Raw genomic sequence first — 26823 nt, 5'->3', positions numbered from 1 at the left:
CCATCTTGGCGTCCTTGGACGCCACCATGGCGTTTGATACGCTCGAATGGCCATATCTCTGGGCGATGCTCGCGAAGTTTGGGTTCGGCCCGGGTTTCATCAGCTGGGTCAAATTACTATATTCGGGCCCAATGGCGCAGGTAGTGGTGAACGGGCGTGTGTCGACCCCGTTCGCGCTGGGACGGGGCACGCGACAGGGTTGTCCCCTGTCGCCTCTTCTGTTCGCCCTGGCCCTGGAGCCCCTGGCGGAGTGGCTGCGGTGGCACCCTTCCATCCGTGGTCTCCGCTGGACCCCCGAGCACGAGGACCGTGTGTCCCTCTACGCGGACGATATCCTTTTGTATCTCGCCTCCCCGCGCAAGTCCCTGATCGTCCTAGTTGATGTGTTGCGCTCCTTCGGTCGCAACTCAGGCCTAGTCATTAACTGGGCGAAATCCTGTGTCTACGTGCTTTCCGGGGAGGCTCCGGTCCTGCCGCGGGACTGCCCGATCCAGATTGCCTCCCAGGGTTTCCGGTACTTGGGTATATATATCACTCTTGACCCGGAGGCCCGCTATGAGCGGAATCTGCTGCCCCCTCTCCAGCGTTTGAAGGAGGATGTGGTGCGCTGGCGGCGTCTCCCGCTCTCGCCGCTCGGTCGGGCGGCCTTGTTTAAAATGATGTCCTTGCCGCGCTTCCTCTATGCCCTCCAGAACACTATGGACATGGTCCCGGCAAGCTACTTTCGTGAGGTGGAGGGCCTTCAGCGGCGCCTGTTCTGGGACGGGAGGCCGCGTATTGCTCTTGCTAAACTGACGCTCCCGTGGTACGATGGAGGGGTCGCCCTCCCGGACATTAAACGGTATTACTGGGCCTCCCAGCTAGCTGCAATTAATCATGGCCTTTACGGGCCCGCCCTGAACCCGGCATTCGAGATGGACAAGATGCTCCTTCCCGGTGGCAATTACAATCGAGCACTGTACTCTGGCGCGCCCGACTCCCGTCTGACGGGACCGACGCGTGTCATGGTGCGGGTTTGGCACGCGGCTAATGCAGCTATGGGGTGGAAGGACCGTTTGACCCGGGCGTCTCCACTGTATGCCTCCGAGAGGCTGGGCTCCCTGTGGACATCAAAGGGCTTCGAGAAGTGGGACACGATCGGAATCAGCACAGTGGGGGATCTCTGGACGAGGGGGGGATTCAAAACTTTTGAGACGCTGCAGGCGGAGTTCCAGCTGCAGGGCAGTGAGTACTTTCGGTACCTACAGGTCCGCCATGCGCTGGGCTCCGTCTTCCCGGATGTTGCATCCATTCCGGAGTCTTCCCCCCTGGAGGACAGAGTGCTGGATGGCCATGTCCCGGACAGCACGATCTCCCTCATATATAAGAAGCTGATTAATGATAGATCGTGCCTGTTAACTAGTTTACGCGAGGCTTGGGTGGCCGACGGGCTGGAGCTGGACGACGAGGATTGGATGTCCGCGGTGGCCTCTCCAAAAGAGGTGGCCATCCCGGCTCGCCTTCGTTTCGTCCAGCTCAAGATCCTTCACCGGGTCTACGTGACGGGACCACGGCTTCTACGTATGGGTTTTGCCGTGGACGGACTGTGTAAGCGTGGCTGTGGTGCGTTGGCGACTTTTATGCATATACTGTGGGAGTGCCCGAAGGTGGAGCGATTCTGGCGTGGTGTGCATGAGGTCCTGCGTGTGGTCACGCGTGTAGCGCTGCTGCCTGAAGCGAGGAGGTGCTTGTTGAATGTATGGGAACCGAATGACTATTCGGCTCCGCAGACGCGGTGGGTGACTCTGGGATACATGATAGCGAAACGTGATATTGCTCAATTGTGGGGATCCCAGAGGCCCCCTGCGGTGTCGGCCTGGAAAGAGCACATGGATTGGTGTATGTTCCGTGAAAAGGTGGTGTATGTGGCGAGGGGTAAGCCTGGGGCGTGGGTGAAAATCTGGGGCCCCTGGAACGCCTACCGTGGGGGCATTTGTGAGCCGCCACAGCTGCCGGCTGCCTCGCCTGCTCCGTCTCCCTAGCTGGACCCCCTTGCTTGGCCGCGGGCACGCGGCCCCCCAGTCCTTGATCTCCTCCCATCCCCCTCTTCAGATCTTTCCTGCCAATCTGGATCCCCCACTATGGAGCAAGTGTTGTCACCTTGAATCTTGGGTTGCCTTGCGGTTGTGGTTTTTGTTGTTGTTGTTAGTCTTTAAAATGAAACCGTACTCTGTGGCAGGACGCCGTGAGGCCTGCACCGTTGATTACTCCTGTGTTTCTACTGTGCACCGCTGAGAGACTTTTACTGTCTGTATGTACTATATTTGTGATGCTCTAGCGGCCGGCCGTGCGGTTGTAGGCCCATAACTGTAACCTTTTTATGGATGTAATAAACGGTTTCAAAAAAAAAAAAAAAAAAAAAAAAAAAATAAAAATAACTAAAAATTTACAAAATATATTAATATTAACTATAATTATATAAACAATGTATAACATATACAATTAAAATGTATACTAAAATAAATAAAAAATATTTAATAAACAAATTACCAATTATATTTTTGTAAACGTTATTAACATAGATATTCTTAACATCGAAATGATCATAGATATTTATGTGCACAATATTAAAAAGTTATTTCTAACATCTATATTACTTACCTTAAAAAATAATATTCTTTTCAACGATATTCCTGCATCACAATATTTGTGAATTCCAATTAAAAAAATTCGATATTTCTTCATTTCAATATTTTTTACTCAATATTTTGTCTAAATACCCCAAGGACATATACCCTGTTACTACAGTGACGGTCACATGACAGTGTAAGTACCAAAGAAACACTATACTTGTATTGCAATTTTATAAACAAAGAAAATACTGTGCCATCTTCATCTCTCGCAAAAATATGAGTTCATTATCACACCAAGAGGATGCATTCAATATTCAGTTCTTTTATACCATCAGAAAAAAGCGGAAAAACCACATTTAGCACATAAACAGTGCATGATACATACCAAGTCATGAGCGATCTTTCTGCAAAATCATACACTGAAAACAACCCCTGTGAGTATATTATGGCATAGTGGTTACTCTGAAACCTAACCTATTGAAACTTAATAAACTAATTAAATTAATTATTTTTCTGAGTTACTAGCCTATTGTGTGTCAGAGGGCTTTTTTTATCTTTTGGAATGTAATGAAGACAATTCACTTTTCTGTAAAGACATCCACAATCTGTTTATAGTATTATGGATTGGTTGGTCATATAATGACATGCTTTAACATGATACATCGTATCTAAGCATGTCAATGCCTGAAGTTTGCATTTTTCAATGTAGAAATGGAGAGTAGCATTGATTTCTGCCACTTTTATTGCAGCAGTGGTCTATTCTTGGAGGTTTTCAAGGTAGCAGTTGTCTGAAAGGCAACAGCATTCTTCTGTTATGCATATTCAAGGCAGCATCTTTGTGTGGAGTAAGGTTTCAGCAGCCTAATTCCTATCAAAATGGGGTCTGATATACTAAGCCCTTTTGAGATCACAAAGCCTGAGACTTAAAATATTACAGGCATTGCAAATGCAAAAAGGCAAGTTCTAATATACAAAGGAAGCAATTGGAGTTTCTAACTTACTAATGGCCCAATTATGAGGTCGGGCGGAGTTGCCTCTCACAGACACCGTCTCGGTGTGGGAACCGACCGACCGTAGGTCAGCGGTTCTGAACACCGTATTACAATACAACCGCTCATGGTGCGTTCGCAAACTCCCATGTCTCTATGGGAGCTTGTGGTGCGGACGGAAACCACCCGCAACACAAGCTCCTATAGAGAAATGGGAGTTTGTATAGATCCCTGCACCGTGTGGCAGCACCTTGAGGTGCAGGGGTTTTCAGGGGGCCCAGAACCGTAAGCCGCGAAGGGAAGGGGGCCCTGTTAGGGGCCCCCGAAGTCGCTTTCCGACAGGCTTTCCATGTCTTAAAGGCCGACATAGAAAGCCTGTCGGAATCTGACATCTTAATCCCGGCGGATGAAATGCTGTCTGTTAGGGATTATGTGCAGCTTCTGACTAGCTGACGGGCTACTTGAGCCAGTCAGAAGCCAGTCAGTTTAACCGGCCGGTTTACCCTCCGACCACTGACATTATAATTCAGCAGTCGGACTGTAAGCCTACGATGTCGGTCGGTAAGCCTCCTACGAGTGGTCAGAGGGTTACAGACCGACATCGCAATGGGGCCCAAAATGTCCTTTGTAACTAATTACAATTTGGTAGGAAGAAGGTGTGTGAAAGGGTTGCCTCCATCCATGTACTGAATCGTAACAGAAATGTATCAATGTGTAGTTTATACCCTGCAAGCACCTCTCACTATTGATATGAAATGTTTTAATGAAATAATCAAGAAATTAAGAACTATGATTTCATTGAATCAACATTCTTAAAATGTTGTCTTTTTCTTCAATTGTTTCATGCAAATATTATAATCAAGCTTTTGTAAATACATTCCCATCACTTAATTATTTCTGCAGAAGCATTTAATTTTTATCTATTATAAACAGACAGAGCTTTAAGGAGGTTATTGATTGCGTGTTGCGTTTTGTTTTCTTTCAGTGAATGTTGTTTAATAATTTAAAACTGCTGACAGAGTATTGCACTAGTTCTTAATTATTTATTCCAAGAGTAGTTAACAGGCCTCTGATTAGGTATTATAAAAGTGAGTTTAAAGGGCTAGTAGTTAGAAAGGAAATCACTGTGCTGTGCTACAAAGACATGACCAACAGAACTTCAGCATCCACTTTAATCAAAGGTTGATGTGCGACAGTGAATGGCCTTGACCCACTGCCAAAGTAACTATGGGCCGGATTTTGAGTTTAGCGCCGTTGCGCTGGCACAGCTGTGCCAAACTCACGCAAGGAGCTCCCGCCGTATTACGAGTTAAACTCGTGTACGGTGGACTGTTCTTGCCCTTCCCCATGGCGGTGCCTGGAAAACAGACACAACAATTGGAACAGCCAAAAAGTCCCAGAACGGCATGGAGGGTGACGTTTATGCCGTGCTGGAACTTTGGGGGAATACAGACCAGGGGGGCACAAGTTGTGGCCCCTGAGTGTATTCCCATGGCGAACCTGTAGGTCCCCCTTTGTTCCTGCACTGCCAGTCCTTTCATGCGGTTCTCCTGCCATGAAATGGCTGGTGGTGCAGGAGCTCTCAATATGCCCAGCTGGACTGGTTCAGTCCCACTGAGCACACTACATTGTGGCACACTTCCGCCACTGCCAGGAAATGGCTGTTCCCTGGCGCAGCTGGTGGTCCTCCACTGCAACAACTTTGCAAGTCATAATATAGCAGACGGACCACCGCCACAGCAAGTCTGGCGGTCGCTAGACCACCAGACTCTAAATCAAACCCTATGTTTGTTCTTCAATACACCCAGCTGCTCTGGGACAGAAATAGCAGGATTGCTTTTCAGACAAAACAACAGTCCTGTTTCACTACACCAGGTATGAGAGTGTGCACCACCTTGGAAACTCAAGATAAGCTAATCATATACTAATCTGCTACAGCTAGCATAGTGTCTAGAAGTAACAAGAGTGTTGATGATAGAAATACAACAACCATGTTAAAATAGGTCTTTCAGTTCACAAAATTCATTCACTTTTTAACGCTTCATTGTTTACTTTCTGTGTGGTTACAATTCACATTGTATTTCCTAGATTGCACTTTTAAAACAAAAGTTATTACATATTCAGTTTCCTAGTGATTCACTGTGAAAAAGGGCTTGGGTTTCCACTTAAAGGTCCCTGTCATATCTTATGGGACTGATTGCTACCAGACACACATTTAACATATATATTGCTCAGTGGGTTGTGTATTCGTTGCAATCCAACTGGTTTTCTGATTTGGGTTGGCATATTGACTGAATCCTTAATGCCAAGGAGTCTAAAAACCAAAAACATTTGTCCTGGAAAAGCTCTAGAAAACGTATCAAATGGTACGCAACCCCAGATTATCTGACACAGAATTCCTAAAGGGGATGGTATTTCATTTGCATACTTGAATCTGTTCCTGTAGGACAACTTGCACCTTGTGAATCTATGTGTTTGGAATCGGGGACACTCATAACATTATATTGTTCACTGAATGGCACCTTGTGCGAGTGTTTTTTTTAAACCTGGTGCCTGGTCTCTTAGTGAGAGGAGCTGCTTTAAGAAACACAATGTCAGCTTTGATTAATGTGAATGCAGGGACACAGGCCTGCAGTCCATCGCAAGCCCCAAGTGCTACATTTGCAACCAATCATAAAGAGCAGGTTTTGCAAGGTCAATTTCATCATATGTTAATGTAGACCCAAGATTGAGCATCCAGCTTTGACACGATTTTATCAATTTTCTTTACACATTTTATTTTTTTGAGCCTCTTTGCATAACAGCTTAGTTTTATGTGATATTTTCAAACTGTTTTGTTCACCATAAATATTTTTTAGACTTTATCTATTATCATCACTTTAATCTAACACATCTCTGCTCTGAACTGCATTTGTATAAATCACAATAAATTGGGTGTGGTAAAATATGAAACCAATTACTGATTAATATTTTTTTAAATACCTCGGGTGCCTTGTCATCCACGGGCATCACAGTGACGTTAAAAACAAGTTCCGTGATTGCTCCTCCTTGTTGATCACTTACAGAAAATTCAAACTGTATAAACAGTATCTCTGGACCAATATCGTGTAGAGGAGGCATATATGCCACTTTTAGGTGGGTTACAGCATGCTGAAAAAAAGAGAAATGTGACAATTAAGCCAAAATTTCAAATGCCTTTAATCTCAAATTAAAACAGGGATCTGAGATTAACAAACATATATAAAATTTATGATTTCATCCAACAGGAACATCGCCTTTCCTATCAGCTAAATAAAGAGTCTCTAAATCAACCTAGACATGAAAAGGTCTTTGGTTAGAAGACATTTTAGAAGCTGTGATGTTATTCCAGTGTCCAACTCCTATTGTCTAATTGTGCATTGCCAGTTTCGCCACAAGGAATAATTTACAAAATTATCTTAACAGTAACTGTAATATTGTTTCATTGCTGTGCTAAAAATAATAACTGAACAGTGTAGGTGCTTTGAAGACCGTGTTTACAGTATTCCCAGGTTGGGATAGATGCTCATGGGTCCCATTATAACCCACACCTTTTTTCGCAGCATCTTTTATGAAGTTGAGATAGAGGAATAGGCTAAAACTATGTGGGTAGGTGCACCACTATTTCTTAAAGGAATCAAAACATGCACACATTCTCTAAAGTATGGCAATAGCAAATTGACTAGTTATTCAGAGAACACTATAAGAAAAGAATAATATAGTCCACGTAAGACTACAGCCAGTGAGGTGGGAATAGAACAAGATCATGCTCTATATGGCAGGATAGCTGAATAACCGAAGAGCCATTGCAAGTCGTTCAGGAAGCCCATAGTTTAGATCAGTTGAATTACATCACAGACATCTCATATGCTGTCCATAACTTCTTCTTCTTCTTTGATAGCTTTATTTCGGTCAGTGACCATAAAAGCACAGGTAAAATATGTACAAGCATAAAATAGATAAATAATTCAAGAATTAAGATAAAAAAATTATTAAACAACAGTTATCAAAGTGAAAACAGTAAAGAATTACAGTATACATATGCAATCTCTAATATAAGAATAAAAACTATTAAGAGGGACCCAACGCCTTTAGAATCCGGTTACGCGTGTGCCAAACATTGGTCAGAAATTTTGCTAATGCAAAAACAATTGGGCCAGAGAGATCAGTTTTTAAAATTCTATACATTGGTGCGTATTCCCTGCAACCCATATTCCTTATCAACGGGAGAAGCCAATATTTCCGTGCTATTTTGTAGGCTGGGCAAAAAAAAAACACGTGCAGATCAGTTTCCTCCGTGGCATCACAGGCCGGACACTGCTTTAGGGAGGGAGCCGGTAACCAGGTGCTTGTGAAAGACCGGAACGGCAGTGTGCCGTATCTCCATTGGAGGAACAGCTTCCGGGTCAGTACGGGGGAGATAGGATCCAACACCCTCTCAAAACTATAGAAATCCTTGTTCTGCATAAACACAGAAGCTAAGGACCCTTCTGCCTGGGTAGCTTGAGCCCTGGTTAGTTTATATTCATGATAGACCTTGGCCAGTGACTTTTTGGATATATTTAGTGCGGCTTTCGCTGGCTCAGTCCATAAGTCGGGGAGCCCTATTCCCATGCAAATGGCTTGGATATTTTTGACCCAAGGGATGTTGAGCGCTATTGGGTGATTCAGAAGTTCAGCCAGTTCTGCCCTATATTCTACGAGATCGTTGCTGCTCCACAGCCTACGCCAGAATGCTAAAGGTCTCAGGCTTATTTCGTCAGCTAACGGTCGTAGGCCCAGATCAAGCCTCAGGGGGAGGAGCGGAGTACTGGGCGGGAGTGCGGCTATCTGTCTTATAAACTTATTTTCCACTAATGACAGACTCTGGCAAGGCGTGTGGCCCCATATTTCCGCCCCATACATTATCGCTCCCCTAGCCTGGGCCTTATATATCTGGATCAGTGCCCCCAATGGGCGATATGATGAACCAGTCATCATCCGGGCAATACCCCCAGTCATTTGCGTAAGTTTAAGGTTAGCCCTGCTCTGATGGGATCCCCAAGTCATGGATTCATTGAGAGTCACACCAAGGTATTCAAAGGTGGTCACTCTCTCAAGCCGTCCAGCTCCCAATTGCGGATTTGGCCGTAGTTTTTGCCTCGGATTCAAAACCATAAATTTGGTTTTTGCCGCATTAATTTCCAGCCCCCTATCAGTACAGAAGGCCACGAAGGAGTCAAGAATCCTCTGAATACCCATGGGGGTTTTGGATAGCAGCAGGGTGTCGTCCGCAAACATAATTGCGGGCACCCTGCTGCCGTTCAATTTCGGGGCGTCAGTATATTCGGTGGCATTCAGATGGGCGATTACCCCGTTGACAAAGAGGCAAAACAGGGTCGGTGCCAGCACACAGCCCTGTCTTACCCCCCGGTCAACGGGGAATCTATCGGTCAGTTCCCCCGACCTCCCACACCTCACTCGGGCGTAGTTATTATGGTGCAGTCTCTGTAAGATCAATAGGATGTCCGGGGGAACGCCCATCTCTGCCAAGATGCTCCAAAGTTTCCCCCTGGGCACCAGATCGAATGCGGCCCGTAGGTCCACAAAAATTGTGTACAAACTACCGCGCTCGATTTTTGCTGCCCGCCAGTAGATCAGATTCAATCTAAAAACCTGGTCCACTGTGGATACCCCCTTCCTGAATCCCGCCTGGTATGGACTGAGGGCTCCCACCTCCTCCATCCAGTCCTGGAGCCTATTCAGCATCACCCTACCAAACAGTTTCTGTGCCACATCTATCAGACTGATTGGTCTGTAGTTGGCTGGGAGGAGAGGTGAGCCCTTTTTAAAAATGGGGACCACCTCGGCCCCCAGCCAAGTGCTAGGGATTTCCATGCCACCGAGAACTCCGTTGAAGAGGGCGGTAAGATAAGGGGCCCATACAGTAGGTTCTTGTTTAAACATATCCCCTGGTAAACCGTCCAGTCCCGGCGCCTTTCCAGAAGCAAGTCCTGAGATGGCAACGGTCACTTCACCGAGCGTTATCGGCTCCCCTTCATAGTCCGGGCGGCCTACCCCGTCAACAGCAGGAGATTCTCCCGGGTCAGGACTGTATAGGGTCTGGAAGTGGGCTTGCCACACCCCTGGGGCAATATTAGGCTCAAATGCAGATTTTAGGTTCCCCGACCCCCCATTCACAATCCTCCAAAACAGCCGTTGGTTTTGGGTCGCTAGTGTCTTAGTGAGTTCTTCCCACTGTTTTTCCTCCCATTCTGCCTTGGCGTGGGCAGTGAGTTTCTTATAAACTCGTCTGCTTTGTTTTAGGCTATCCCCACCTAAACCCTCCTTGATTAGTTTAAGGAGCTCTGTTTTTGCCCTTCTGCAAGCAAGGTTGTACCATAATGTTTTGCCTCGTAGCCCCCCTTTTACTTTTCGTGGGCTACAAGTGAAATGAGGTGCCGCAGCTTTTATAAGTTCCTCATGGGCTTTGAACAATTTACCCTGGGAGTCTTTGTTGTATGGCTCAGTGTCCAAGCAACCCACAGTTTCCAAAATGGGAATTATCCCATCATAGAGCCTGGGGAGTTTATTCTTGCTTGTAGCCAGGTGCTCCCACCTGATCCTTCTCCTATTGTTGTCAAGGAGAAGCGCCGGGGTGTTACCTACCACATTATTCACAAGAGCTTGGGGGCCAGGATGGACAAGGTCGAGCTCCAGTGCGTTATGGTCACTATCGGACCTTTCCATCACCCTGAAGTCCTGGATTGTCGGCCACTTCACTATTTGAGCCAGGACATAATCCAGACGGGACTCTCTTCCCAGTCTGTTATAGGTGGTTTTGCTGGGTATATCAGATTTTGTTCGCCTATTACAAGCTCTGAGTCCAAACTTCAGGGTGAGGGCTGTGATTTGCACGGCTAAAGGGGTCCACGCCTTTGGGGGTGGGGCTTCCACCATAGGGACTGTCCATCTAACTTCTTCTTCAGATGATAGCCCATCCAGAAGACCAGGGAGTGGCTCAAAATGAGTATTTAAATCCCCTCCCACAACATAGTATGAATCACTCGGTAGGTCAACTAAAAAATTAGAGAGATCATCTATGGTCGGCGATTCCTTTACATTCCCCATTGGCCTGGAATAAATATTAATGAACACCAGTTTAACTTGGTTGGGCCATGATAGAGAAATCGCAAGAATGTCCTCGGAGTTGGTCGGCATCCGAATTGCCACACAGCCCAGATGAGATGCAACCCAAGTCGTAAGCCCTCCTGACGGACGGCCTTTGCCTTCCCATCTCGCTGGAGTGAAGAATGACATGTAGCCTTGGTGACCATAGTCCTCTCTGGCCCAGGTTTCCTGGAACATACATATGTCTCCAGTCTCGATGTAGTTTGTCCAGTCCGAGTCCCCCAGTTTGTTAGCAAGGCCGGCAACATTCCAACAAATTAGCCTCAGAAATCCAAGGGTGTTAGATGCCGGGCCAGGAGAATTGGAAAGTGTGATTCTGGACTCTACTGGCATCGGTGATTCTAACGCACTACCAGCAGTAGGGACCGGTGGATCAGAAGGTCTACTGTGGTCATTCTCCACCAGTGTGGGGTCGATCATAATTCCAGAGGCATTGGGAACATTATGGGCCGATAAGTTGTCCAGGGCCGCCAGGTTGTTCAGTGGCCCATGAGATTTAACAGCAGTCGAGGTAGGTAGCTTGAAAGAACTGCAGGCGCCACAATCCAAAGTCATTGGCGTATGAGCGGAAAGTCAATCAACCCCATCCAAACTATTCAGGCAGTTAAAGCGATTGGAATGGAAATAGGGCCTATCCTGCACTTGGAAACTTGGGCGATGTACATAGTCCTTTTGTCTGTATCTATGTTCCACCCTTACCCACTCGTCCTGCATTGGAATGTGGTGCATACGGATAGGGGGGAAAAAAAAGGATACTGGAAGAGTCTGAATAGTAGAGTCCAGTGATCTATTTGTTCCTTTACAGATGTGCAGCACAGTGCCCGGATCCTTAAAACTTGCCAGGATACAGTCCCCTATTATTGTTTTCCTAGTCTTGCCTAACCAGGGGACCCTTCTCACCATAATGATCTCATTGTTAAAATGAGAAGGTAAAGGTCGGTTCCAATTTAGCCATTTAATGACCTTATTCTTTAGTGCTTGATAATCTTCATTCTCCCCTAGTCTTAGACGGGGGGCACCTGCCAGGACCACCGTTAAACTATTAGCCTCTGGCGGCAAGTCTGGTCTCCGTAGACTTGGGGCCGGCCGGCCCGGGGAGGGTAGAGGGATGCCACCGGCTTCTAGATGGCCGCCATTAATCCCCGACTGGGAACTTTGAGGAGCAGAGTCTATTGGCTGTAAGGGCCTATTGAATGAATTACAGCGCGGAGCCTGGTCTAAGGTAGCCATTAATGGCTGCAAGGGGGGGGCAGTGGTCACACTCTGGGGGGAAACTTTATTATCGCCCTTTGTGATTCCTTTTTTAGTAGGGTTTCCTGCGGGGAGATGAGGTCCCGTATTATTGGATTGCTTACTAACTAAGGTGTTCAAGGTAGTAAGGGATGTTTCCAATAGGGTGAGCCTGCTCTCCACTTTTTTCAAGCTATCACTGATGGGCTGCAGAAGGGAGCGAAGTAGCAATTCTATGCTCCCTAGAGATGTAAGAGGGGAATTTCTGTTGGATGTGTCGGCCACTGGGTCGTTTGTGTTAGCAGCTTTATTGGGACTGAGGGCCTTAGAGGGAAGAGCAATAGGAACAATCTCATTGTCCCTCTCAGGTTGTGGCACAGTTGTGTGTTTTTTGCCAAAATCTAGATGGGACGATTTAGCTTTCCCCCTCCCCCCCATTGACTTTCTGCTACGTTTACTCGGTGGGGGCCTATGCAACTCTACCACTACACTTTGTTTTGGCTTGATTTTCTTAGTTGCATGCAAAGGGGGGGTTTGAGTAACCAAATTAACAGGGGTAGTAGGTGTCATGGGAGGGGTTACGTCCGGAGGCTTTCCAGGGGCCAACTCAGGGGAAGTAGGGATATCCCGCAATAGGAGAGGGAAGTCCTCAGGGGTCAGAGGTTTTAAACTGATGGGGGGCGTACCTTCCTCTTGAGTAATAGGATACGGGATAATCTCTGGCAGGGGTCTACTCTTCATAGAATCAATGGAGCGCCGCCGCTCCGCCCTACGTCTCTCCAAAGAATTTTCCTTACCTACGTCTTCTTTGGTAGGTTTGAAGTACTTGTCCAGTGTCCCTGCGTTGCAACCCCCTTCCCTGGCAGTAGATTTGCATAGTCCTGGTGAGGGCATCCCCCTAGGCTGATTGCACTTGGGAGGAAAGGGATATGGCCCAGCCCGGCCTCCTTTGGCCCCTGACGGTCACAGACGGTCCCGCCCTTGTCCCGGGCTTCTCCCGGCGCTACCCGCGCGCGATCCCGCGACGCGGGAGCAGCGCCGTAATTTAAAGCGCCTCCTGGCGCGAAACGCTCGGTCACGTGATTCGTGACCGCTGGGGCACCTGGGTCTTGTGGTTTGTGAAAGCCGGTCTCCCCACTGCGGCCGCACGAGATGAAAGTGCAGCGGCGGGAGACCGGGACAGCAGCAGGTGACAGGCAGCAAGGAAACGATGTCAGGCAGGCAACGGGATCCTCAGGGCCAGCCAAGTAAGTGAAAGCAGAGACGGGGAACCCGCTCTGCCGCAGCAGCGCCGTAATTTAAAGCGCCTCCTGGCGCGAAACGCTCGGTCACGTGATTCGTGACCGCTGGGGCACCTGGGTCTTGTGGTTTGTGAAAGCCGGTCTCCCCACTGCGGCCGCACGAGATGAAAGTGCAGCGGCGGGAGACCGGGACAGCAGCAGGTGACAGGCAGCAAGGAAACGATGTCTGGCAGGCAACGGGATCCTCAGGGCCAGCCAAGTAAGTGAAAGCAGAGACGGGGAACCCGCTCTGCCGCAGCAGCGCCGTAATTTAAAGCGCCTCCTGGCGCGAAACGCTCGGTCACGTGATTCGTGACCGCTGGGGCACCTGGGTCTTGTGGTTTGTGAAAGCCGGTCTCCCCACTGCGGCCGCACGAGATGAAAGTGCAGCGGCGGGAGACCGGGACAGCAGCAGGTGACAGGCAGCAAGGAAACGATGTCAGGCAGGCAACGGGATCCTCAGGGCCAGCCAAGTAAGTGAAAGCAGAGACGGGGAACCCGCTCTGCCGCAGCAGCGCCGTAATTTAAAGCGCCTCCTGGCGCGAAACGCTCGGTCACGTGATTCGTGACCGCTGGGGCACCTGGGTCTTGTGGTTTGTGAAAGCCGGTCTCCCCACTGCGGCCGCACGAGATGAAAGTGCAGCGGCGGGAGACCGGGACAGCAGCAGGTGACAGGCAGCAAGGAAACGATGTCAGGCAGGCAACGGGATCCTCAGGGCCAGCCAAGTAAGTGAAGTGGAAGTACCTGGGATTCTACAAGTGAACCCCTTGCTTGCACTCAAAGACACAGCAAATATCAGTCTGGGAGGGTACAGACTATCTCTTGACAGAATCTACAACTTTTTGCAAGGTATTGAATTTATGATCCTCAAAAGAATAATCATAACCCTTCTCAAGTAAGTGTACACCTATCTTGAAGTAAATATACAATATATTCAGAATTCACAAAGGTTTTCATATCAACATACAAAATGCACTTATAAAGTATAAGAATCTCACTTTAAACCTGGTTGCCCTGACTTCTTTATGAACTTAGATCACTGAGCATTGATTTGTTTGTGAGGACCCTGACTCATCCCACACATAATGGGGTTGTGCACTAGAGCTCTTAGAACATATTTCAGCCAACAAACAAAAAGGATGCGATGATCGAAATTCTATTACCATCGGCATAAAGGCAGTGGTACTCGAGACAGTGAAAGTTAGGGATATAGGTACGGAACAAACGAAGTACACTTTTGGATCACATAAGATTACTTTTCCTGCAGTTGTAACCTGAGGGCCGACAGCTAGCTCTGCACTATAGATGGACTACTGGGGAAAAATAGAGAGAGGGACAGTTCACTGGTAGCTCACTGTTTGGCTATAGTGGTTACTAAGACTTCTTCACTCACTTCCAGTTTGCACCTATTTCCACACCTTTTTTTCCTCCTTTCTCATCCACTTGGGCAGGTTCCTTCTTCCAAGAGGGTCTCCTTTTTGTGTCTTCGGATTCTGGAGCTCATTTCTGGTTACTCATCAACTAAGCGCATGAGTGTTGTGGTTCCTGGGAGGAAATCTATTTATTCACGGAGACTAGTCACAGCATGTCCTTTCTGAATGCTAATGAGCCATTTTACCTGGGTATGCACATGCTTGTTGATTTTTTTCTTGATATTAAGTTCCTCATCCTATACTTCTGCACATTCTCTTTAAGACTGCAGTAGGATGGAGCATGCCATGACCTATGCCCAGAGCCCACTCCACATGGGAGAATGTACTGCAGCTTTGCGGTTATGGGAAAAAGTGTTGGACCGGGACAAGGCCGGGCCCTTCACCCAGAGCCCATTGCCAATCTTAAAATACGTCATAATTCTTAGGCTGAGTACGCCAAGGAGCTTTGCCGTGCCTACATCGGTGGACCACCGAGTGTTGTTGGGCCATCCCCGTTCCTACCAGGCTTGAGTGTTCTTGGGCCATCCCTGTTCCTACCAGGCTACCTTTGAGAGGCCAGTGTCTTTCCTATTTTCATTTAGCTGAGTGACTTATCATCTGGGTCCTGACGAATGCCTTGGAACCCCATTTGTGGTTGATGATTGGCAGAAACATGTTATCCTCATAAACGGGGTATATTTGTTGACAATCCCCCTGTCCTCTCTTGGTTTTAAACCTATCCCAAAGGGCATCCTTATATATCCAGTCCTTGCCCTACTGGAGATAGTTTTATCCTTATCTTTATCTGCTTTCTGCACTCTTGCCCTCACGCCTTACCAACATCTGCTTATCTGATTAACACACCTCTGCTCCTGCCCATCGGGGAGTTGTAGCCCACACCCGGTACCTTGAGGTCCTAGTGTGAGGAGAGAGCCCAATTATGAAGCATGTCACTCTTGGGTGAGTGAAGGTTCTCATCATTAAAGAAGCGCTCTTCCCTGGAGACACTGACTTTCTCTGCTGTTTTCTCTTTTTTCTTTAGATACCAGGGGCCATATTGCATAAGGTGCCTGTGAGAAGTTGACCTGGTATATGCTGTCCACTAATTAAAGTGGGCACCTTGCGCCAGTCCAAACGACCCTTATGATGTGTAAAGTCAAAGATAACCTTTAGGAAGCTATCCTAGTGGTAGCTGTGTAGAGCAGCCTTCAGGCTTCATCTTGAAGGAATGTAAAGCAGCTTGTTTTACCAGAATATCAAATTGATTAAATGAAAGGAGAACCACACAGTAGTTATATAAAAATATGTATTTATTAATATAACACTCTCTAGTATCCTATACACGAGGATAGAACACAAAGCACACAATACGAGATCAATAGAACAGTTGTAAGTAGCACAATACACAGTGGGCTCCAGAGGGAGACCAAACCATATACTAAAATAGTGATTATAACAACTATGACTCGGGTCAAGACAAGGTCTAGAGCACGTAGAATCGCTGGGACCCCAAGGAACCACCCAAAGTGAGTAGATCGGGACCCCACGGAGGACGGGTGCAGTGTGCTAACTCGACCGCGGGCTCTGTGCAATTCTTTGGGGAAGTCGCGGTTGCAATTTTAAAGTTTAAGGACCCTTCTAGGAGGACTTCGAGGAAACCCATCGGAACTTAAGAGGTTAGAGAGCCACCACACCCATGGATACTGTAGTACCCGAGTTACCTATCCCAGAGGAGCCGGGTGCATAGGTCTGGAGTGGTGTCAGAAACTGTTGTTGTACTTAATGGAGGGCTGCGAAGAAGTACTGCTGCCGTGAAGGCCAAGAGGGCCTGGTGGAATCCAAGCCTGGATTCTGGAAGGAAGGAACCTGAAAGCAGAGGGGACAGAGTCTGGGTCACTTCAGAGTGACCAGGGGCTCGGTAGACGAATGCCTACCGATGTCGGGTGCTTTAGGTGCGAAGAAGGAATATTTGACTCTGCAGCCACGAGGACCAGGAGGCGTCGACGATGACCAGGAGCCAGATGCGAGCTGTCCCAGAAAGGATGTCGAGTGTTGAGGGGTCGGTGTCTGGCTGGAGCAACAACAAGCCTTGGCAAAAGCAACCTATGCAGGAAGGTCAAGCAGGTTACGGTGAGGCCCAAGCAATGGAGAGTCAGGGCAAGTCTGGAGCAACCAGGGAAGGCCAATAGAACTCAAGATGACCCTCATGAGGACCCACGGGTCGAATAACCAGGAGTCGGGAGGGGACCACAAGCAAGATTGCAAAGTACCAGCCCACGGAGCACTCGGTGCAGGGAGGCCGGAGTTCTTTGGTGCGAATACTGCTCAGAGTCAGGACTACACAAAGTCTAATGCACAAGCTCGGAAATCGCCAACAAGCATATGCAACTGCAAATGGATGTAGTGCACAGGGGTTTGGGTTATGCAGTCCCTATGAGGAATACTGGCCTCAAACTTGCTGAGAGGGCAGATCGACCTCAAGGACTTTCAAAAACCCACGTTCTGTGTTGCTGAAATCTTCGGAGTCTGCACAAGCTTGGGAGCAGCAGACTGGTCAGTTGCATTTGAGCTGCCTGCTAGTGATGGGGAGTGACTCCTTCACTCCAAGGGAGATTCTTTGGTTGTCCTTAGTGCACCACAGGTCCTGCATGGATCCTGTATGGAGCAAGGGCACAGACAAAGCTTTGGACGGAGAGGGAGACGAAGTCGGGCCAGTCGAAGTCCAGCGAAGTCTAGAGTGTCCAGATGGTCGAAGGTCAGTGGTTTCTTCATGTAGAATTTTGTCCATGTAAAATCCAAAGTCTTACAGCCAGGTAAGCCCTTTTGTACCCACTGGGGGAGGGGGGGTTGGACAGATTCGGGGAACCCTCCTAGGGAAGGGTCACGACAGAGGGGTGGTTATACCCATGTCCTTTTTCCAGTTTTGCCCCAGAGCAGGAGCCAATGGCTCCCAGAACTGGTTTGTGCTGGGCTATGCACAGGGACACCAAGTGTGCCCCAAGTGCAGACTTTCAGGCACTTTCATAGTGCACCCACCCAGCCCCAATACACTAAATCCTGTCTGGGACGTGGTCACATCTCCCTGTAACAAGATGCCTACTGTGCTGCCATCCTCTGCTCGAGTTTGGCTCAGCAGCAGGAGGGCAGAAATGTGTGTCTGGTAGGCAGCATCCATTTGGTGTTGACCAGGTCGAGAAGGCTGGCATAGGATAGACAAGTTACCCCACGAAGCTCACTTCAGAAGGGTGGAATCATACCTCTCACACCAGTTACTGGTGTGGAGGTATGATTCCAAGGTATTTGATACCAAACACAATATGTTTCTCTGCAGCCGTTCTCAAGATAGCATTTACCGCAAGGTTATAATGCACCTCTACCTATATGTCCGGCTGAGTCACAGACAACCCAAGAGAAAGGTCTCTGAAGGCTGCAGAGAGGCTCTGCTCATGCAGGGGCACCCTGTCACTAAAAACCCGCACCCTGCCTTCAGGAATGATAAGACCTGCTATAGGGGTGACTTATAAGTTTTAAGTGTAGTGAACTATAGATATAGCGAACCTATATCTAAAGTAAGTGGTGCAAGCACCAGCTCACATAGGTTGCAGAAGCAGACCTGTAGTTCCATTTTGCATGGCCTCTCATGGGTGGCATAATACATGCTTCAGCCCATGGGAGGCCTCTGAGGTACCTATGCCATGGGTACATGTGTACCATTTACTAGGGACTGATAAGGGTTCCCCAGTATCCAATCTGTAGTGTACCAAAGTACTTCACAACCAATTTGGGGAGGAAGCAAATAGACTGGGGTTCTAATTAGCAGGATCCCAGTCAGACTAGTCAAAAACCAGCAAAACACCAGGCAAAAAGTGGGGATAGGCATGCAGTCAGATCCTACCTTCCTACAGTGCCCTGGGGGCACAACAAGCGCTTCAGCCCACTTTGCACGCCTCCTGGGGCACTTTGGTATTATAGAAGGGGACACAGATGCTTGTGCGTCCCCTTACCGATGGCGCACTCAAAGCACCAGAGCTATCAACACAGGGTGTTCCCTCATTTGCATATGGACGTGCCCTTTGCAAATGAGGCAATTCCCTTGACTCTGCGCCTGCGCCATATTACAGACGCGGGCACAAAGTCAAAGAAGCCCTCAGGAGGCACACTGACAGTGCGCCATTTAAAAGGTGGCGCCCTGTCAATGCGCCTCCTGATAGTGGGTAAAGAGGGTCCAATGGACCCCCCAGATATCCCCTTACAGGTGGGTGCAGTCACTGACTGCAACTGCCTGCAAGGGGATCTCTAATCCCCTTTGAAAGTGCAGATGTGTGCCACCTGCACTGTGAAAACGCGATCACAGAAAATTTCTTTAAATTTGAGGACCGGATCTATCTCCAAATTTCCGGTACTTCTATGGGCGGTGTTTTTGCCCCCAGCCTGGCCAATCTGTATGTACATCTGTTTGAACAAAACTGTGTACTCAATACAGACAATCCATACAGATAAGTGAGGGCTGTTACTTACCGTTTTACAGATTGCAGCCTCTCTTATTGACTTCTTTCTATTCCTCTTTTTTTCTACACTGGTGGTGCCACTTAGGGGTACTTCTATTCATGAACACCCCCTATGTGTGAGGTATTTTGTGTTTTAATCCACCTTGAACTATGGAGCTGCGGCATTTCAAAGATGGTTAGGAAGGGAAACAGCCTTTAACACACACGCATTAAAATGTAATGCCTTTACCACACATGTTTTTACCTTACATATGCCTTTGCCATGCATGCCTTTCCAACGAAATGGCTAAATGGTAAGCATACATAAGGTAAGTGTGTGTGTTTGTGAGAGAGAGAGAGAGAGAGAGTGTGTGTGTGTGTGTGTGTGTGTGAGTGAGTGTGAGTGTTTATGTATATATTCATTGAAGAAAAAAAGTTTAAGTGATGTTCTAGTTAGGTAAATATGTCAGTCACAACATTAACATTTTGAACTCAAAAAGCCCAGAAATTCACCTCTTATAGTTAACAGAGCTAACTATAACTTGCAACTCTTATGGCCTCACATATTACATCACTGATGACATGTCCTATAACATCACTGATGACATCTCGCATTACATCATTGATGACATCACTGATGACATTATATATCCATATATCCATATATATTTATTGGGGTTAGGGTGTTTTTAGGGTTTGGGGTGGGTAAAGGTATAGGGGGATTTTAGGGTTATGGGGTGGGTAAAGGAATAGGGTGGTAAGGGTGTTTTTAGGGTTTAGGGATGGGTAAAGGAATAGGGTGGTAAGGGTGTTTTTAGGGTTTAAGGGTGGGTAACTGAAGTGGGTGGTACGGTGTGTTTAGGGGTGGTTAAGTGTACTTACACCTTCATAACTTGCTTTCCACAAAATGATATTCAGGACAAATTGTAAGCCTTTTTTCCACAGATGTTGGGGAGTCTAAATGTACTATAAGTTTTGTGGTTTCCTCTGAGAGGAACCAAGAAAGCAGGCAAAATGTAGTAAAATGTAGTTTTTTTAAAAAACATATGCTGTGCAAGAAACAGTCTGTTTTTGTCTAAGATTCAGTAAATGGTTTGCTGTGTTAGGATCACACTCTTCCCACCTGTCAGGAATAGGCATAGGTATAAAACATATTTTTACAAAGTTCTTGCAGCTTTCTAAATGGTTGTTAATATTTCAAATTTTTGCACCTTCTACCTATATATTCTTAAAAGTACATATAATTTGTTATTTAGCAAGAGGCCACTTTTGTAAATTGTTGATGGTTTTCGCAAGAAAACCAATTGTTGAAATAAAAACTAATGAAAGTAAGTAGGATACCATAGAAATAGGCAACAATGTTTTTATCTGCATTCTGTTTGGCCCCATGACTAATCCACAACAGTTTTATACTGTTATATTTATCTGACTTCCCAGTTGCAGGGATTTACAGTGTTTGCTGGTTGTTTAAAACATAAATTACCTAGAGCCATGAACTCAGCTTTCTGAAACCTAGAGTCCAGGGTGCTGTAGCATGTGTGCATCCCACTACTTTTTCTTACCCAAAATGCCCTGCAACAATATAATGTTGGCTAAAATCACAAACTTCTCTAACGTTTATGTGAGAGAAAGTTCAAGAATCTGTGAGGATCGACAAAAGTCCTACAACCCAGTCTTCTCCCTCTTATCACAATAAAAGTGGTTCTCCAACTTGAATAGTGGCTGTACCCAGTGTCTGTGTCGGGAACCAGTCAAAACATGGCAGATGTGAAGTCAATGTAGTGACAATGCAGTCTGAACACGAAAACAGTTTAGTGCATTCCTATGATGTGCAAAACGTCCACCCACACATTTTGGACAGCGTTTTTATCAGAATTGTGGAATTGCAGGTAAGCCATTGTGGAAGTTTCTGACACTTCTGTCATAACTGTTGGAAAAATAGTGTTATGACCCATACTCTGAAGTTTGAAGGGACTTCTGCATATTGAGATCTCGGCAAGTCCTATCAACCTGGATTACAAGGGTCTATGGTTACACAAATACCTAGTGTTGATACAGTTCCTTGGATGCTGGCTGACCCTGGACCCAAATATTGCAACCATCCTTGTGAGGGGGAATTGGGTGTTTTATGCATATGTTTTATGCATGCAGAGCATTCTTGGTAAGAAAACGTGCTAGGATCCACATAACCTTCACCACCCTTGATCCCCATTTGTCTCTAGGTTTCAGAAATACCCACAGTTGTGAGGTTTTCCAGAGTGGCAACTGAACTTGGGACGAAATGTTGCAGCCATTTCCTGTAGAAAGAGAAATGAAATTAAGTGATTAAGGAATAAAATGTATTTACAGTGTTTTCTGGGTAAGAACATCTTCTAGGACTGATGCAAAACACACCAGTATGGATTTCCCTGGATCCCTACATTTCCAGAAATGCATATGGCTATTACGGTGTTTTGGGTGCTGGCTCAACCAGAGCCAGAGTACTGCAGCCATTCCCATTGGCAAGTGAGAGGACATTTGGATTCCTTTGAGCCTAATTGTGAAATATGGGCTCTGCAGAGGGAGTAAGATCTTGCTTCCCGGGGGCACAACGATTCATAAGTGCCAGGAGATGCCAAGACTCTCATGCATCCATTTTGTTTTGTATATTCCAAACAGTTTTAATTAACGTGTCAAATAAAATGAATCAAATATTGAAACCAATTTGTATAATAAACCAGCACGTGTTCGGAAGCTAAAAGTGCAGGAATAAGATAACTTTATGTGCAATAAAGATACAGTGCAGACCTGCACATTTTTTATAGCTATATTTAATTTTTGCATGAATAATAGTTATAGAAAGTGTAGCTGTTATCCTGTGAGAAATAACATTGTTTTAATTGATTGTTTCAGTCACAGAAAAGATTCAATGTAATGCCTTATCTATTTCGCATGAAATGCCAGGCAATTAAAGTATGTTATCAATTATCACCCACCCATTGGAAATTGTTCTTTATCGAGGAAGAGTCACATTATTTACAGTCTCACTTAATCCTAGAAATAGCTGTTGGGTGCTCCCAGTAGTTAAAACAACATAGAGGGTGAGAGGACTATTAAGAGAGATGAGAGAAAGGCATTGGTATTCATTCTGGGCAATGAATTTGGGAGTCTGAAATCTAATAGTCAGGCAATTGATACTGAAAATGTACAGAGCTAAACCTCACATTCAGAACTAATTCTGGTACAGGGATTTTTATTGAGTCAACATTAACGTTTTTAACATTTTCACATATATTCAGTTTAGTGCTTTAGAGTGGGTATCAGCGAGCCTGGCAGAAGTTCAAGGCAGGCAAAGTAAAAAATATAAATAAATAGAAAACGATTAAGCAAAAAGGCCATTTAATTAGGAAAGCTAGGGCCTGAGGTAAAAACGGTTTGCGAGTTGGTAACCAGTTGCAAACTGGTTACCAAATCCCAAATTGGCTGTTCATGATGTGCAAAGACTGTCTAAATTAGTGTTTACTAAATGTGCACACTACACCGAATAAATTGTGATTGCTAATTTTTGCAATTGGAAATACTGAATTGCTAAATTGCAAGTTGCTATTTCAATGCACTTGCAAAATACCATGGATTTTAAACAGGTGGTAGCAAGGAGCAAAGTATAAAAGCTGTCTCAAATTACCTTGCAATCATTCACATTGGCTGCCTTCTATGCTGTAGTGAGGAGGATGCGGATTCTGGGGGCTCAACGGAGGAGAGAAAGGATATGCAGGCAGAGGGCGACTTTGTTTGAACAAACTGACAAGGATGCTTATGACAGATATAAGTTCAACAAACAGGTTATTTTGACCAGTAGCGGCTGCTACTGTCAGGGGTAATGGGGCAGCAGCAGAGGGGGAGGTCTTGAGAGAATGAAAAAAAAGGGACTTTCCTGGAACAACCAGACTCCGCCTTTCCTCCATCCTCGTCCTCTTCATCTTCATCTTGCTTCTTCCTGTCCCGGCCGGCAGCAGGTAGCACCCACTCACAGGCTCCCCTGAGCCAATTGCAACACAGCATTGTGATTGGTCTAAGTGCTGTGGTTCGACCCTCATACTGGGTCAGGGTGCCTGTGCATGTTCCTCACCAGGCTATGTAATGCAGCCTGGTTGGGAACATGCAACGTACGCATGACTGTTTGGCCGTCAGCCCAATGAACATTTCAAATAGCTTTTGTTTGCTTTCTGGGCTATGCGATTGTTAAAAAGGGTAGCCAAGACCCTATTGTTTTTAGCAGTTATCAATCCATTTCTAAAATCCTGCTTCACCTATAATTCCTGTAAGGCATAGTGAACCTTCATGTGCAAATGCATATGGAGTAAAAATAATGTCTTTGCTCACCATCAGTCAGGCTTTTGAGCTAATAGAGCAACTGATACTGCTCTGCTGGACCTGCAAAGCACATTGTTAGAGGTCACAAATACACCTATGCCAATTATTTAATTCATTTGGCAACTAATATTGAATTGTTTAGCTGATTCTGAAAGGTTTCAGTTAATCTATAGTAACTGTAAGTCCGGGGTGAGATCAAGTAGATTTTTTGAAATGAAACAAAAGCTTGTTCTTCGTGCCACTGTTTGAAAACATTTAAATATGAGAGAATTTGTATTTATCTATCTTGGTCCAGAAAGATTTCACTATGAAGGAATTTTTATCCCTCAATCTTGGTCCAGCAAAACACTATCAAACTGCTGCTAAGGAGAAAACCTCTTCTTCATCCATTGGTGTGCTCTTGTGTGATTCACATTTTTCTTCCACCCACTACAGCTTAGAGTGTGGGACAATGTGTCAGCCTACTTCAACCACTGACTAACAACTTTGACTGACTGTATTTAGCTTTTTCACAAAAAGCACAAGGTAGTTTCCTTTAGTGGCAATGTTTTTGTTTTTACTTTATTGTTACTTTAGTGTTGCTTTTGTTTGTAGAGCCAGATACAATAGCAGGGTGCTTTCTACCAGATGAAAGCAAAGGACACATTCTAGCTCTTTCATTCTTTCATTCCTCCTTTTTTCAACTTGTCTTTCTTGTCTTCCTATTTCTTTCCTAGTTTCTTTCTTGCCTTCCTCTTTCTTTCTTTTCTTACTTTTTCTTCTTGCTACCTTGCCTTTCTCTTTCTTTCTTTCCTTCTTTCTTTCTTGCCTTCTTTCCAAATGACAAGAGGCTAACAGCTGATGCCAGAGCAATGAGCTTTTTCACATCTGTGTTTGCCAAGACCTTTTGTTTTTTACTAAAATTATGTGTATAACAGCATTACTTATCGAGGTTTTCAGCCCGAATTCACCCAATTGTCTGTGATTCTCTCATTCACTTTTTCCTTCACCCACTCCAGCATGCATCAAGGAGCAATCTGTCAGCCAACTTCAACCATTGGCTGACTTCACTATGAGTTACAACTTTCTGCCCTAATAGACACACAAAAAGAACAATTGATGGACAGAATGCTGAACAAGGGCATAAATCCATTGAGTTTTTGGGGGATTCAAGCTAGCCTGGCTGATGAGGGGTATTACCCCGAAACCGGTTCTAGGATGCTTATTTCTGGACCAGAGAACAACTGGCTTAGCAGTTCAGGCTGGACTGTTCCCATGAGGAACAGGGTCAAGACTGATTTGCATGTGCTGGGTCCGAACCGGGGTGGCGAAGTGAGCTAATCAACGATGATGGATTCAACCCAGATCTAATAGTGACTGGGGGTGAGTGTTTCAGCGCTCCGTCCATCATCTCCTTGTGTTTGCTTTGCCCTTTTACAAGCAGTTTTTGCCTTACGCCAATGCTTTTGTTTAGATTGATGTGGGCCTGGCAGCTTCCTGAACAATAAAGTTTTGCAAAAACTAAGGTAAGAGAAAACAAGAATAGCCAAAAGTCTGGCGGCCAACCCAGACCAGTTGGCTTTGCCAATGCTTGTTAGGATTAGGAAACACTTTTTATGTGAACAATATTTAACAGAAATCAGCGAGGCAAATATCGGAGCTAAACTAATTATTCCAAATCCCTATATGCTGATATTTCACAGTACCAAATGCTCAGGGTGCTGTAAAAGCAGGCTGCACATATTTTCAGGAAGCTTTGCCAGTTAAATCAAATTTAACAGATCACCTTTGACCAACAGGACCATGCACATAGAAATCTTATGTTATTTTAAATGCAGGGATTTAGTTTATCTGTCAAGGTTTGCCATTCAAATGCATGCACTGGAAAGGGTAGCATGTATTTATCACGTAGCTAGATACATTTATTATGCATATCATGAGCTGATGTTGACCAATTTGATGTAATGAACAAGTTTGTAAAGACTTATATACTTAAGAGCCATGAATAATGCAAGGAGTGTAGATGGTATATGAAATACAAATATTTAATAGCACAGTGTCTGATGAAGATAACAGATTCTGAAAAGGCAAAAGGACGGTATTCATGGAAAATCCCCCAAAAAAGAGTAGATCACAATACAAGCCACCAATGTTAGTAGGAGGTTGGCTAGTCTGCACATAACAGACAGTACAATCAAACCGAGCAGGGGATATTTTATGTTGCTTGTAACATAGCACAGATTCAAAAAGGCTACACTCCAATCTTGTAGATACATTGAGGGTGGCAGCCACACCTCCGAAGCTTACCTCATTTTAAAACTGAATTAATTTATTTTCATAAACACAGAAAGAGGCACAATAAGTTACACAGAACCATAACAAGAAATTATTAGTTAAACTATCTTTTTTCTTCACATCTGTCCCCACCCTCACACATATTTCCCACCAAACAACCATAGAACCTAATAACATTATTATAATGAAAAACAGAGTAGATCTAAGCTGCAGTGACGCATTTTTCAGGATCATTGAGGAGCAGACCACAAACCCTTATGACTATAAGTGAAGTATATTCCAATAATACTCATAAGGGATGAAATTTACCAAAAGGGTTAAAGCTACACTGTAACAAAATATAGCCCAGACTTGATGTTCACTTCAATATAAACCAAATAGAGACTGAATTAGAAGGATATATTAAATATACAAGCGCAGGTGGACAAAATAAAAAATAACCAGTTTCTACTAAATAACATAGAACTTCACAACAAGATTAACAAATCTGAATATTCAGTGACAGTTCACATACTTAGAGGTTTCAGAAGTTAAAGCAGGGATAATGACAGCTTCAATCTGGAAGAAGTGCACCATCAACTGAAATTTGAATACTACACTAAAGCAGAAAATAGATTAGCTCTAATCTTATCAAGGAACATCAACACAATGGTTCATTATTTGTTTTCTGTCATTAACATCAATCGCAATTACTGAAAATGATCAAGCATCAGGTTAAACCTCAAAAGTCCAAGAATAAAAAAGCTCAGGTATAAAGGTATGAAAATGGTAACCAGCGACCACACTTATAACCTCTCTAGCCATCAACTGAATGAAGAGAATTAAGTCTTCTGACAAACAAGCTTTCAATTATCTCTTTCAAGTGAACAAATTTGCTGCAATTAAAGTCAGAAATTATATAATTCTGCCGAAAAAAGTCAAATTGAGGATAATTTTCAAAGAAATGTATCCAAATGTTCAAAAGACCTAATAGGCTTATGAAACAAGTCAACTTTGA

At 45.3% G+C, this 26823-nt stretch overlaps 1 protein-coding gene across 1 annotated transcript in view; it reads right to left on the bottom strand.

The window, feature by feature from the left end:
- LOC146834868 (FRAS1-related extracellular matrix protein 1-like) overlaps positions 1 to 26823 on the bottom strand; it is a 991143-nt gene that overhangs the window by 659809 nt on the left and 304511 nt on the right. The window contains exon 13 of the mRNA XM_085602468.1: positions 6584 to 6751. Within this exon, the coding sequence (XP_085458594.1) occupies positions 6584 to 6751 (168 nt within the window). The remainder of the gene's footprint in view (positions 1 to 6583; positions 6752 to 26823) is intronic.

Source organism: Triturus cristatus, chromosome 4_2 (genome assembly GCF_964204655.1).
Source record: "Triturus cristatus chromosome 4_2, aTriCri1.1, whole genome shotgun sequence".
NCBI classification, from domain to species: Eukaryota; Metazoa; Chordata; class Amphibia; order Caudata; family Salamandridae; genus Triturus; species Triturus cristatus.
Note: the sequence above shows the minus strand (reverse complement) of the source record. Positions and strands in the feature narration are given on the sequence as shown.